The sequence below is a fragment of the Argopecten irradians genome, chromosome 1 (genome assembly GCF_041381155.1).
Source record: "Argopecten irradians isolate NY chromosome 1, Ai_NY, whole genome shotgun sequence".
Lineage (NCBI taxonomy): Eukaryota > Metazoa > Mollusca > Bivalvia > Pectinida > Pectinidae > Argopecten > Argopecten irradians.
Genome location: NC_091134.1, coordinates 73,608,940 through 73,623,930, shown reverse-complemented (window position 1 = coordinate 73,623,930; position 14,991 = coordinate 73,608,940). Strand labels below are relative to the sequence as shown.

At 36.3% G+C, this 14,991-nt stretch overlaps 1 protein-coding gene across 1 annotated transcript; it reads right to left on the bottom strand.

The window, feature by feature from the left end:
• Nucleotides 1-1,500: 1,500 nt before the first annotated feature.
• On the bottom strand, nt 1,501-8,307 carry LOC138307665 (protein NEL-like). Its single transcript, XM_069248486.1, has 6 exons — nt 8,121-8,307; nt 7,823-7,939; nt 7,472-7,554; nt 6,766-6,936; nt 6,284-6,520; nt 1,501-5,565 (listed from the first exon to the last, which is right to left on the bottom strand). The coding sequence occupies exons 1-6, from the start codon at nt 8,122-8,124 to the stop codon at nt 5,512-5,514; spliced, it is 666 nt and encodes a 221-aa protein (XP_069104587.1). The 5' UTR covers nt 8,125-8,307; the 3' UTR covers nt 1,501-5,511.
• Nucleotides 8,308-14,991: the final 6,684 nt, after the last annotated feature.

Here is a 14,991-nt window from a genome sequence, read left to right as displayed (position 1 = left end):
GAACCGTGTTCTCCAATGTAGAATTCAATCACTGAACAGATTTACCAAGACTAGAACAAGGGATATAAGATATAGCCGATTGATGGAAGTGACTGTGTTTTCAGAGTTCTCAGACCAGCCGATTGTTGGAAAGTGACTATGTTTTCAGAGTACGATGTATAACAGAATATAGAAAGGTGACTAGATTTCGTACGATGTATAACAGAATATAGAAAGGTGACTAGATTTCGTACGATGTATAACAGAATATAGAAAGGTGACTAGATTTCGTACGATGTATAACAGAATATAGAAAGGTGACTAGATTTCGTACGATGTATAACAGAATATAGAAAGGTGACTAGATTTCGTACGATGTATAACAGAATATAGAAAAGTGACTAGATTTCGTGCAATGTATAACAGAATATAGAATGGTGACTAGATTTCGTACGATGTTTTCATAATATAGAAAGGTGACTAGATATCATACGATGTATAACAGAATATAGAAAGGTGACTATATTTCGTACGATGTATAACAGAGTATAGAAAGGTGACTAGATACCATAAGATGTATAACAGAATATAGAAAGGTGACTAGATTTCGTACGATGTTTACATAATATAGAAAAGTGACTAGATACCATAAGATGTATAACAAAATATAGAAAGGTGACTAGATTTCGTGCGATGTATAACAGAATATAGAATGGTGACTAGATTTCGTACGATGTTTACATAATATAGAAAAGTGACTAGATACCATAAGATGTATAACAAAATATAGAAAGGTGACTAGATTTCGTACGATGTGTGACAGAATATAGAAAGGTGACTAGATTTCGTACGATGTTTACATAATATAGAAAAGTGACTAGATACCATAAGATGTATAACAAAATATAGAAAGGTGACTAGATACCATAAGATGTATAACAAAATATAGAAAGGTGACTAGATTTCGTACGATGTATAACAGAGTATAGAAAGGTGACTAGATACCATAAGATGTATAACAGAATATAGAAAGGTGACTAGATTTCGTACGATGTTTACATAATATAGAAAAGTGACTAGATACCATAAGATGTATAACAAAATATAGAAAGGTGACTAGATTTCGTACGATGTATAACAGAGTATAGAAAGGTGACTAGATACCATAAGATGTATAACAGAATATAGAAAGGTGACTAGATTTCGTACGATGTTTACATAATATAGAAAAGTGACTAGATACCATAAGATGTATAACAAAATATAGAAAGGTGACTAGATTTCGTACGATGTATAACAGAGTATAGAAAGGTGACTAGATTTCGTACGATGTATAACAGAATATAGAAAGGTGACTAGATATCATACGATGTATAACAGAATACAGAAAGGTGACTAGATTTCGTACGATATATAACAGAATATAAAAAGGTGACTAGATACCATACGATGTATAACAGTTACAGTCGACAACATAGAAATACAAACTACTGTATACCAGACATACTCAATGTATGGACATTAACCTCTATACAACAGTTGTAGAACAAAAGAATCAGATGATATAAAGTGTACACCACATACATTCATATAAACTGTCTATCAATACCCACCAAAACATTATAGGCACTATTTCTACAAGGAACCGTGTTCTCCAATGTAGAATTCAATCACTGAACAGATTTACCAAGACTAGAACAAGGGATATAAGATATAGCCGATTGATGGAAGTGACTGTGTTTTCAGAGTTCTCAGACCAGCCGATTGTTGGAAAGTGACTATGTTTTCAGAGTTCTCAGACCAGCCGATTGTTGGAAGTGACTGTGTTTTCAGAGTTCTCAGACCAGCCGATTGATGGAAGTGACTGTGTTTTCGGAGTTCTATGACCAGCCGATTGTTAGAAGAGACTGTGTTTCCAGCGTTCTCAGACCAGCCGATTGATGGAAAGTGACTGTGTTTTCAGAGTTCTCAGACCAGTCGATTGTTGGAAGTGACTGTGTTTTCAGAGTTCTCAGACCAGCCGATTGATGGAAGTGACTGTGTTTTCAGAGTTCTCAGACCAGCCGATTGTTGGAAGTGACTGTGTTTTCAGAGTTCTCAGACCAGTCGATTGTTGGAAGTGACTGTGTTTTCAGAGTTCTCAGACCAGCCAATTGATGGAAGTGACTGTGTTTTCAGAGTTCTCAGACCAGCCGATTGTTGGAAAGTGACTGTGTTTTCGGAGTTCTAAGACCAGCCGATTGATGGACGAGACTGTGTTTCCAGCGTTCTTAGACCAGCCGATTGATGGAAGTGACTGTGTTTTCAGAGTTCACAGACCAGCCGATTGTTGGAAGTGACTGTGTTTTCAGAGTTCACAGACCTTCCATGAGGTGACAAAACCTACCAGACAATTATTGATAACAAGATAAATCACGATGAAAACATTTTATAAACGTGTTTAGTTCTCTGATACGTTTTTAACAAAATCTGTTTAATATTTTTTTTTTCAAACAAATATCTATAAGTATGATATCAACTTTCTATATAACGATATTACATGGTATTGTATTTGATCATTATAATTGTACACAGTTTACAATTAGCCTTAAATACCGAGAACTGGTATTTACTCAACGCCAATGTATACAGTATTTCTATACCTACCATGAAAACCTCACTGTACAAACATCTGCCGACCCTTACCTGTATATCTGTAAATACAGGTATAAAACATGACACAATGACATCAGAAATTATTACTGACAGACTGGCTACCCAGTACCACAGCTATTTTACTGTACGCCGTATTAATCCAAAGAAGCGCGACTGCTTCTTCAACATCATGGCAATTACTTCCCGATAAGAAACATTGCAATGTTTTTATTATTATTTTTTTTTCATTTTATTTTTTAAAAATCAAATTGTTTTCCACAAAGATCTTCAGTGTCATTAAATAGAGGCATTCACACACCACTTATTGATATTTTGTTTCCAATCCGTTCGCAGGTCATTTACCGTTTTGTATTTGTGAAATCACAGACTGCGCTTTTTAGGATTAATATTGTGTCTGTTTATGGAACAAAATAGCTATTATCAACTAAGAGTTAAAGCACATAAAATTGCATATGATATATGCGATAGTCTAAAATTAATTACAATCAAGCCTCTACAGCAACACAGGTCTATATGTGACCTATATGCTGGGCTTACTAATCACAACACGTATTGAGGAGCTTCTGTAGCAATGTAACGTTACATCTACCACTGTATAATATTGGTCCTAATGTCCACTGAGGTAGTAACATAGCTCTACTACCAAACTGACGCTATGGCACAAAACTGACGCTATGGCACAAAACTGACGCCATGGCACAAATCTGACGTTGTGGCACAAAACTGACACAAAACTGACGCCATGGCACAAAACTGACGCCATGGCACAAAACTGACGCCATGACACAAAACTGACGCTATGGCACAAAACTGACGCTATGGCACAAAACTGACGCTACGGCACAAAACTAACGCAATGACACAAAACTGATGCTATGGCACAAAACTGACGTCATGGCACAAAACTTACGCTATGACACAAAACTGACGCTATGGCACAAAACTGACGCCATTGCACAAAACTGACGCTATGGCACAAAACTAACGCCCTGGTACCAAACTGACGCCATGGCACAAAACTGATGCTATGGCACAAAACTGACGCTACAGCACAAAACTAACGCCCAGGTACCAAACTGACGCCATGGCAGAAAACTGATGCTATGGCACAAAACTGACGCTACAGCACAAAACTAACGCCCTGGTACCAAACTGACGCTATGGCACAAAACTGACGCTATTGCACAAAACTAACGCCCTGGTAACAAACTGACGCCATGGCACAAAACTGACGCTATGGCACAAAACTGATGCTACGGCACAAAACTGACGCTCTGGTACCAAACTAACACTCTGGTAACAAACTAACACTCTGATACCAAACTAACATTCTGATACTAAACTAATACTCTGACACCAAACTTACACTCTGATACCAAACTAACATTCTGATACCAAACCAACGCTCCGACACCAAACTAACACTCTGATACCAAACTAACACTCTGACACCAAACTAACACTCTGACACCAAACTTACACTCTGACACCAAACTTACACTCTGACACCAAACTAACACTCTGATACCAAACTAACTTTCTGATACCAAACTAACACTCTGACACCAAACTAACACTCTGACACCAAACTTACACTCTGATACCCAACTTACACTCTGGCACCAAACTAACACTCTGACACCAAACTAACACTCTGACACCAAACTAACATTCTGATACCAAACTAACACTCTGACACCAAACTAACACTCTGACACCAAACTTACACTCTGATACCCAACTTACACTCTGGCACCAAACTAACACTCTGACACTAAACTCAGACATTCTGACACACTGACCACATGCGTTTGGCTCTATAGACTTTTCTCTCTATATATACCAAGTGTACGAGACTAAGTTTGGTGTCAGTAAATCAAGATATTACCAAATGTACGGGACTAAGTCTGGTGTCGGTAAATCATGCTACAGTTCTGTATTACCAAGTGTAAATAAACATGAAATAAATAACAAGTACTTACAGCAAACATGGACATAAATACATCGGAGTCACTCAATGTCAACATAGAAACACATTTTCACAAAATGTCGGCAAAGAGCAATGAAAAATGAAAATAAAATAAAGTTTGTTGTCGGAACTAGGGACTCAAACTTTCAGCAAAAATACGACTAAACATGAAATAAAGTACAAACACTTAGAACAAACCTGGGCATAGATTTACGTCAGAGTCACTTAATGACGACAAAGAGTAACGAAAAAAGAAATCCATTGATTTTTGTATCTTTATATTTCTGACTTCACCCACAAATCTGAAACACTTCACAAGTAATTTTCAATGGCAGAGATCAGTCCAATTAAGAAATTGTCATGTTTGAGTAAAATGAACATGATTGAATAAGATGGCTTGCACTTAATACACATTTTTTTATACTTTTAAATACATTATAAACACCAACTACAGTTGAGTAAAATACAATAACATTACCACAAGGTAAAACGGTCGTCCAATTGAACTAGTTACTATACCGTCGACTGACTTCACAAGCCGTCGTACACACTGCTCCAGTATCAAGCAGAATGGAATTAAACATGCAGTGAATAAAACCACTTCAATAAAGAGTTGTCTCTCTTCTTCTGTAAATGTTCGTTCCACCCAACTCTGAAAGGTCTGGTGTTGCACAAACTACGCACACATATCACAGCGATGGTCCAACTACAACAATGTCCGTTACACACTGATATAGCGGATTCATTGTTAGACAAATCGTCTACAAATTTACCGTCAGATGGCTTTGTTATTACATTACAATAGAAACAATGCAATCGTAATAAATTAGGTCACTTTTTAGCAGAAGTTAAAAAACAACGTCTACTAATTAAATTATGATGTAATTTGTAAGCAGCTCGCAGCTGTACTAATCGAGTATAGAGGTGCAGTTCTGGTTGTAGAGACAGCAGATGTGACCAACCTACAGACAGAAAAAAAACCATCATAATTAACGTAAAGCTAGATCTGTAAGTGGAATGTATAAAATACATCGCAATTTATCAACGAAATGAAAATTAAAAAACAAGAGATCCCAGATGGATCTTGGCGCCCACCAAAGAATGATCTATATCTGACAATGGAAAGTTGGATCTTTTCTCTACTTTTCATTTTTTTTCAAATATACTACATATAAAATTTGAGACAGATCGCTTTAGTACTTTCTGAGAAATAGCAGTAACAAACTTTAACTATCAAAATCAAAGATGACTCCTTGGCGGCCATCTTATTGATCAATCGGTCCCAAATCACAATATGCACAACTAGGGCCCTGGGGGAACCGACATGTGAAATTTGAGAATGATCCATTCAATGCTTTCTGAGAAATAGCGATAACAAACTTTAACTATTAAAATCCAAGATGGCTGCCTGGCGGCCATCTTGTAGACCGATTGGTCCCAAAAGACAACATGCACAACTCCATAGGAGAACTTACATTGAAATTTACTTTCTGTCAGTACTATCAGTACTTTCTGAGAAATCTTGATAACAAGAATTGTTAACGGACGGACGGACCACGGACAAAAAGCGATTTGAATCAGATGGCGGGCTAAAAAAATAAATGACTTCGAGTTTTCAGCGATATATTTTGTACAAGTTATTACCATTACCAGGAAAGCAATTGTGCACCATACACTTACTCTACATTCACAAGTGCTGCATGGCTTGGCTCCTAGTTCCCAGGTATCTCCATGTGTGTACGCATGTCCCTTGTACAGACATGTAGTAGCGGAGTTATCTGCCCCTCCTGTGACGTAAGCCTGACTGACACACGGATTGTCCTCCACACAGCGCGGACAACAGTCCCCGGGCTCTAGGACTGTTGTATGGCATGTTATCGAAGGACACTGAAGCGGCCAGCAATCAATCTCACCCTCCTAGGGAAACAACGAAATAGCTTTTACATCATAGAAATGCAGGTAAAGAAACAAATAATCAGTTTGACAGTTATACTTCCATTTGTCCCCTAAACTTTAACAAAAGAGAACACCTGGATATTTTCTTACTGTAAGATTTTGTCTTGCCTTTATCATTAGATCCTTTGAACAAAATGTCGTTGCTAATTTCTCATTAAAAACAACACAATATTTGAAACATTTGAGTATAAATAAAAGCGACGTACGAGACACTCGCAGGTCTGACACTGGTAGATCCACCTCTCCCCGTTATCAAACATCAGGGGTACCTCCTGATGCATGCACTGGGACGACTTGTCGCAGTGAAGACAACAGTCATAGTCTGTGTGGGGGTTACTGCAGTCACACTCACGTTTATGGCACGTGGTCACCCCTGACTGAAACACAAATACGTCATCATATATTGTGTGGTCACTCCTGACTGAAACACAAATATGTCATCATATATTGTGTGGTCACCCCTGACTGAAACACAAATATGTCATCATATATTGTGTGGTCACCCCTGACTGAAACACAAATATGTCATCATATATTGTGTGGTCACCCCTGACTGAAACACAAATATGTCATCATATATTGTGTGGTCACCCCTAAATGAAACATAAATATGTCATCATTTAATAAGGTCACCCCTGACTGAAACACAAATACGTCATCCGTTACTATTTAGTATTCGTTTTAACATTTGAGGAATATAACCATTGTTTTAGACATGATAACACAGTAAATAATGCACAGTTTCAAAATTTTTAAGTTAACACCACATGTTCCCAAATAAAATAAATGCAAAAATGGTTGAACTTTTTGTTATCAGACCATATAGAGATCTCCAAAACACTAAGACATCATTTCTACCGCTGATAAAGACATTGATTGAGGTGGGGACCAACGCAATGCCATCTGCCATACCTTGCATGAACATTCCATACACTTGTCCTCCGATGGCGTCCAAATGCTTCCGTTGTCATGGTAACTATCCTTGTCGTGACATTCTGGAAACAAATCATTAGGTATATACGTATTCTGGGTATTTCTGAACCAATACATTTTCTTTGCCGATCTCCCGAAGCTATTACAGTGACCGTTACCTAATTTTAGTAACAGTGACCTTTGTAGTTGACATTTTGACTGAACTCCTAATTCACGCCGTAGTTGTGTAAGCTAGGGATCGAACCCGGGACATCTGGCTTACTAATATCACACTTAATCTATCGAGCTAAAGTCAAAATAGAATCTACAGTGGAGAGGCAGGTGACTTACGCTGTATACAAGGCTTTCCGGGCTGGCACCGACACTCATAACTGCCCTCCAGGTTATGACACTTTGTACTAGGGTGACAGGTGTGTCCTTGGCCCTCTCCCGCACACTCATTGATGTCTGAAGGAAAAAACCACCAATGATACCAATCTTTCCTAATTCATCTAATGCATTATGGTGGAACCAGAATTGCATCGCGGTATGCTTGGAGTAAATGAAGAAAGCTTCCAAACGAAAATACAATAAAAAGCAAACTGTACAAGGAGTGGAACTATTGAGAAGGATCGCGGATGAAACCTACCCATACAGAGGCTTCCGTAACGGTTGTCTGGCCAGGTACTGTGGAATCCCTCTATACAGTCACACTGGTACCAGCCGGGGGTATCCACACAGATACTGTTCTGATGGCAGGCGGCAATCTCTATAGCGCACTCGTCTATATCTGTCAAAACACGTGCAATACAGATCTAGGTCCCACCCAGATCAGGCTACAAATTATCATATCCATCAGAAGTATTGAACAAATCGGACAAAATATCACAACTGGACGACTCTGCTAAGTCATCCTGATGTCGACTAAGACTTGCATCGTCCAGTGTAGATCTTTTTAACAGTTCTCACACAATTTATATTAACAAGCCCTCGTCTTGGACACCGAAAGTTGAAGTTCATATTTTCAGCTCTGTTGATAAATATTCTACACCTTTACATGCTATTTGAATATTAACTCCCATCAATGCTGCCATATTAACTAAATCTAATGACATCCTTCGTATTTAATACTATTTGTTACTGTCCATAGTTGGCAATAAGAAAATTAGTTTGTAAGATTGGATGTCCATGTAATATAAAATCTTAATAACGAAGAACTGATCCCAGACGACAGTACAGATCATACTGGATTTGAAACATAGTCAACAAGTTCATAAATCAAATGGTAACAGGCTAACTTGGTCGTTTTATTTTGATAATACGTTTAAGAGGATTTTTGTCATATGCATGCTAGCACAAAACCTTTTAATAGACCTTACTCTGTGGCGATTCTGTACCCGATGGCCCCGGTTACACTGGCCTAGGTCGTCTCAGTAATTATTGACGGAGCTCCGTCAGATAAAGTCCAGTCGGACCATCAACCCTACCTTTGATGTCTACGCAATTACAATTAGTTGTGATAGACATTGTAGAGCGATCATGGTAGGAGAGGAAACGTATTGGATATATTAACTGATGATATTAGGACTGAGGAGAGGAAACGTATTGGATATATTAACTGATGATATTAGGACTGAGGAGAGGAAACGTATTGGATATATTAACTGATGATATTAGGACTGAGGAGAGGAAACGTATTGGATATATTAACTGATGATATTAGGACTGAGGAGAGGAAAACGTATTGGATATATTAACTGATATTTAGGACTGAGGAGAGGAAACGTATTGATATTTAGGACTGAGGAGAGGAAACGTATTGGATATATTAACTGATGATATTAGGATTGAGGACAGGAAACGTATTGGATATATTAACTGATGATATTAGGACTGAGGAGAGGAAACGTATTGGATATATTAACTGATATTATATTAGGACCTGAGGACGAGGAAGCGTATTGGATATATTAAACTGATATTATTGATATTAGGACTGAGGAGAGGAAGCGTATTGGATATATTAACTGATGATATTAGGACTGAGGAGAGGAAACGTATTGGATATATTAACTGATGATATTAGGACTGAGGAGAGGAAACGTATTGGATATATTAACTGATGATATTAGGACTGAGGAGAGGAAACGTATTGGATATATTAACTGATGATATTAGGACTGAGGAGAGGAAACGTATTGGATATATTAACTGATATTATTGATATTAGGACTGAGGAGAGGAAACGTATTGGATATATTAACTGATGATATTAGGACTGAGGAGAGGAAACGTATTGGATATATTAACTGATGATATTAGGACTGAGGAGAGGAAACGTATTGGATATATTAACTGATATTATTGATATTAGGACTGAGGAGAGGAAACGTATTGGATATATTAACTGATATTATTGATATTAGGACTGAGGAGAGGAAACGTATTGGATATATTAACTGATGATATTAGGACTGAGGAGAGGAAACGTATTGGATATATTAACTGATGATATTAGGACTGAGGAGAGGAAACGTATTGGATATATTAACTGATATTATTGATATTAGGACTGAGGAGAGGAAACGTATTGGATATATTAACTGATGATATTAGGACTGAGGAGAGGAAACGTATTGGATATATTAACTGATATTATTGATATTAGGACTGAGGAGAGGAAACGTATTGGATATATTAACTGATGATATTAGGACTGAGGAGAGGAAACGTATTGGATATATTAACTGATGATATTAGGACTGAGGAGAGGAAACGTATTGGATATATTAACTGATGATATTAGGACTGAGGAGAGGAAACGTATTGGATATATTAACTGATGATATTAGGACTGAGGAGAGGAAACGTATTGGATATATTAACTGATATTATTGATATTAGGACTGAGGAGAGGAAACGTATTGGATATATTAACTGATATTATTGATATTAGGACTGAGGAGAGGAAACGTATTGGATATATTAACTGATGATATTAGGACTGAGGAGAGGAAACGTATTGGATATATTAACTGATGATATTAGGACTAGAGAGGAGAGGAAACGTATTGGATATATTAACTGATGATATTAGGACTGAGGAGAGGAAACGTATTGGATATATTAACTGATATTATTGATATTAGGACTGAGGAGAGGAAACGTATTGGATATATTAACTGATGATATTAGGACTGAGGAGAGGAAACGTATTGGATATATTAACTGATGATATTAGGACTGAGGAGAGGAAACGTATTGGATATATTAACTGATGATATTAGGACTGAGGAGAGGAAACGTATTGGATATATTAACTGATGATATTAGGACTGAGGAGAGGAAACGTATTGGATATATTAACTGATGATATTAGGACTGAGGAGAGGAAACGTATTGGATATATTAACTGATATTATTGATATTAGGACTGAGGAGAGGAAACGTATTGGATATATTAACTGATGATATTAGGACTGAGGAGAGGAAACGTATTGGATATATTAACTGATATTATTGATATTAGGACTGAGGAGAGGAAACGTATTGGATATATTAACTGATGATATTAGGACTGAGGAGAGGAAACGTATTGGATATATTAACTGATGATATTAGGACTGAGGAGAGGAAACGTATTGGATATATTAACTGATGATATTAGGACTGAGGAGAGGAAACGTATTGGATATATTAACTGATATTATTGATATTAGGACTGAGGAGAGGAAACGTATTGGATATATTAACTGATGATATTAGGACTGAGGAGAGGAAACGTATTGGATATATTAACTGATGATATTAGGACTGAGGAGAGGAAACGTATTGGATATATTAACTGATGATATTAGGACTGAGGAGAGGAAACGTATTGGATATATTAACTGATATTATTGATATTAGGACTGAGGAGAGGAAACGTATTGGATATATTAACTGATGATATTAGGACTGAGGAGAGGAAACGTATTGGATATATTAACTGATGATATTAGGACTGAGGAGAGGAAACGTATTGGATATATTAACTGATGATATTAGGACTGAGGAGAGGAAACGTATTGGATATATTAACTGATGATATTAGGACTGAGGAGAGGAAACGTATTGGATATATTAACTGATGATATTGATATTAGGACTGAGGAGAGGAAACGTATTGGATATATTAACTGATGATATTAGGACTGAGGAGAGGAAACGTATTGGATATATTAACTGATATTATTGATATTAGGACTGAGGAGAGGAAACGTATTGGATATATTAACTGATGATATTAGGACTGAGGAGAGGAAACGTATTGGATATATTAACTGATGATATTAGGACTGAGGAGAGGAAACGTATTGGATATATTAACTGATATTATTGATATTAGGACTGAGGAGAGGAAACGTATTGGATATATTAACTGATGATATTAGGACTGAGGAGAGGAAACGTATTGGATATATTAACTGATATTATTGATATTAGGACTGAGGAGAGGAAACGTATTGGATATATTAACTGATGATATTAGGACTGAGGAGAGGAAACGTATTGGATATATTAACTGATATTATTGATATTAGGACTGAGGAGAGGAAACGTATTGGATATATTAACTGATATTATTGATATTAGGACTGAGGAGAGGAAACGTATTGGATATATTAACTGATATTATTGATATTAGGACTGAGGAGAGGAAACGTATTGGATATATTAACTGATGATATTAGGACTGAGGAGAGGAAACGTATTGGATATATTAACTGATGATATTAGGACTGAGGAGAGGAAACGTATTGGATATATTAACTGATGATATTAGGACTGAGGAGAGGAAACGTATTGGATATATTAACTGATATTATTGATATTAGGACTGAGGAGAGGAAACGTATTGGATATATTAACTGATGATATTAGGACTGAGGAGAGGAAACGTATTGGATATATTAACTGATGATATTAGGACTGAGGAGAGGAAACGTATTGGATATATTAACTGATGATATTAGGACTGAGGAGAGGAAACGTAGGAAACGTATTGGATATATTAACTGATATTATTGATATTAGGACTGAGGAGAGGAAACGTATTGGATATATTAACTGATGATATTAGGACTGAGGAGAGGAAACGTATTGGATATATTAACTGATGATATTGAATTAGGACTGAGGAGAGGAAACGTATTGGATATATTAACTGATGATATTAGGACTGAGGAGAGGAAACGTATTGGATATATTAACTGATATATGATATTAGGACTGAGGAGAGGAAACGTATTGGATATATTAACTGATGATATTAGGACTGAGGAGAGGAAACGTATTGGATATATTAACTGATGATATTTAGGACTGAGGAGAGGAAACGTATTGGATATATTAATGATGATATTAGGACTGAGGAGAGGAAACGTATTGGATATATTAACTGATATTATTGATATTAGGACTGAGGAGAGGAAACGTATTGGATATATTAACTGATGATTGATATAGGACTGAGGAGAGGAAACGTATTGGATATATTAACTGATATTATTGATATTAGGACTGAGGAGAGGAAACGTATTGGATATATTAACTGATGATATTAGGACTGAGGAGAGGAAACGTATTGGATATATTAACTGATGATATTAGGACTGAGGAGAGGAAACGTATTGGATATATTAACTGATATTATTGATATTAGGACTGAGGAGAGGAAACGTATTGGATATATTAACTGATATTATTGATATTAGGACTGAGGAGAGGAAACGTATTGGATATATTAACTGATGATATTAGGACTGAGGAGAGGAAACGTATTGGATATATTAACTGATGATTGATATTAGGACTGAGGAGAGGAAACGTATTGGATATATTAACTGATGATATTAGGACTGAGGAGAGGAAACGTATTGGATATATTAACTGATATTATTGATATTAGGACTGAGGAGAGGAAACGTATTGGATATATTAACTGATGATATTAGGACTGAGGAGAGGAAACGTATTGGATATATTAACTGATGATATTAGGACTGAGGAGAGGAAACGTATTGGATATATTAACTGATGATATTAGGACTGAGGAGAGGAAACGTATTGGATATATTAACTGATGATATTAGGACTGAGGAGAGGAAACGTATTGGATATATTAACTGATGATATATTAGGACTGAGGAGAGGAAACGTATTGGATATATTAACTGATATTATGATATTAGGACTGAGGAGAGGAAACGTATTGGATATATTAACTGATGATATTAGGACTGAGGAGAGGAAACGTATTGGATATATTAACTGATGATATTAGGACTGAGGAGAGGAAACGTATTGGATATATTAACTGATATTATTGATATTAGGACTGAGGAGAGGAAACGTATTGGATATATTAACTGATGATATTAGGACTGAGGAGAGGAAACGTATTGGATATATTAACTGATGATATTAGGACTGAGGAGAGGAAACGTATTGGATATATTAACTGATGATATTAGGACTGAGGAGAGGAAACGTATTGGATATATTAACTGATGATATTAGGACTAGGAGAGGAAACGTATTGGATATATTAACTGATGATATTAGGACTGAGGAGAAAACGTATTGGATATATTAACTGATGATTATTGATTAGGACTGAGGAGAGGAAACGTATTGGATATATTAACTGATGATGATATTAGGACTGAGGAGAGGAAACGTATTGGATATATTAACTGATGATATTGATAGGACTGAGGAGAGGAAACGTATTGGATATATAACTGATGATATTAGGACTGAGGAGAGGAAACGTATTGGATATATTAACTGATGATATTAGGACTGAGGAGAGGAAACGTATTGGATATATTAACTGATGATATTAGGACTGAGGAGAGGAAACGTATTGGATATATTAACTGATGATATTAGGACTGAGGAGAGGAAACGTATTGGATATATTAACTGATGATATTAGGACTGAGGAGAGGAAACGTATTGGATATATTAACTGATGATATTAGGACTGAGGAGAGGAAACGTATTGGATATATTAACTGATGATATTAGGACTGAGGAGAGGAAACGTATTGGATATATTAACTGATATTATTGATATTAGGACTGAGGAGAGGAAACGTATTGGATATATTAACTGATATTATTGATATTAGGACTGAGGAGAGGAAACGTATTGGATATATTAACTGATGATATTAGGACTGAGGAGAGGAAACGTATTGGATATATTAACTGATGATATTAGGACTGAGGAGAGGAAACGTATTGGATATATTAACTGATGATATTAGGACTGAGGAGAGGAAACGTATTGGATATATTAACTGATATTATTGATATTAGGACTGAGGAGAGGAAACGTATTGGATATATTAACTGATGATATTAGGACTGAGGAGAGGAAACGTATTGGATATATTAACTGATGATATTAGGACTGAGGAGAGGAAACGTATTGGATATATTAACTGATGATATTAGGACTGAGGAGAGGA

Coding starts and splice junctions, on each gene's coding strand:
- LOC138307665 (XM_069248486.1), bottom strand. Junction 6,937..7,471: donor GTATGGAATGTTCATGCAAG/GTATGGCAGATG, acceptor TTTGTGTTTCAG/TCAGGGGTGACCACGTGCCA. Junction 5,566..6,283: donor GCAGCACTTGTGAATGTAGA/GTAAGTGTATGG, acceptor TTCTGTCTGTAG/GTTGGTCACATCTGCTGTCT.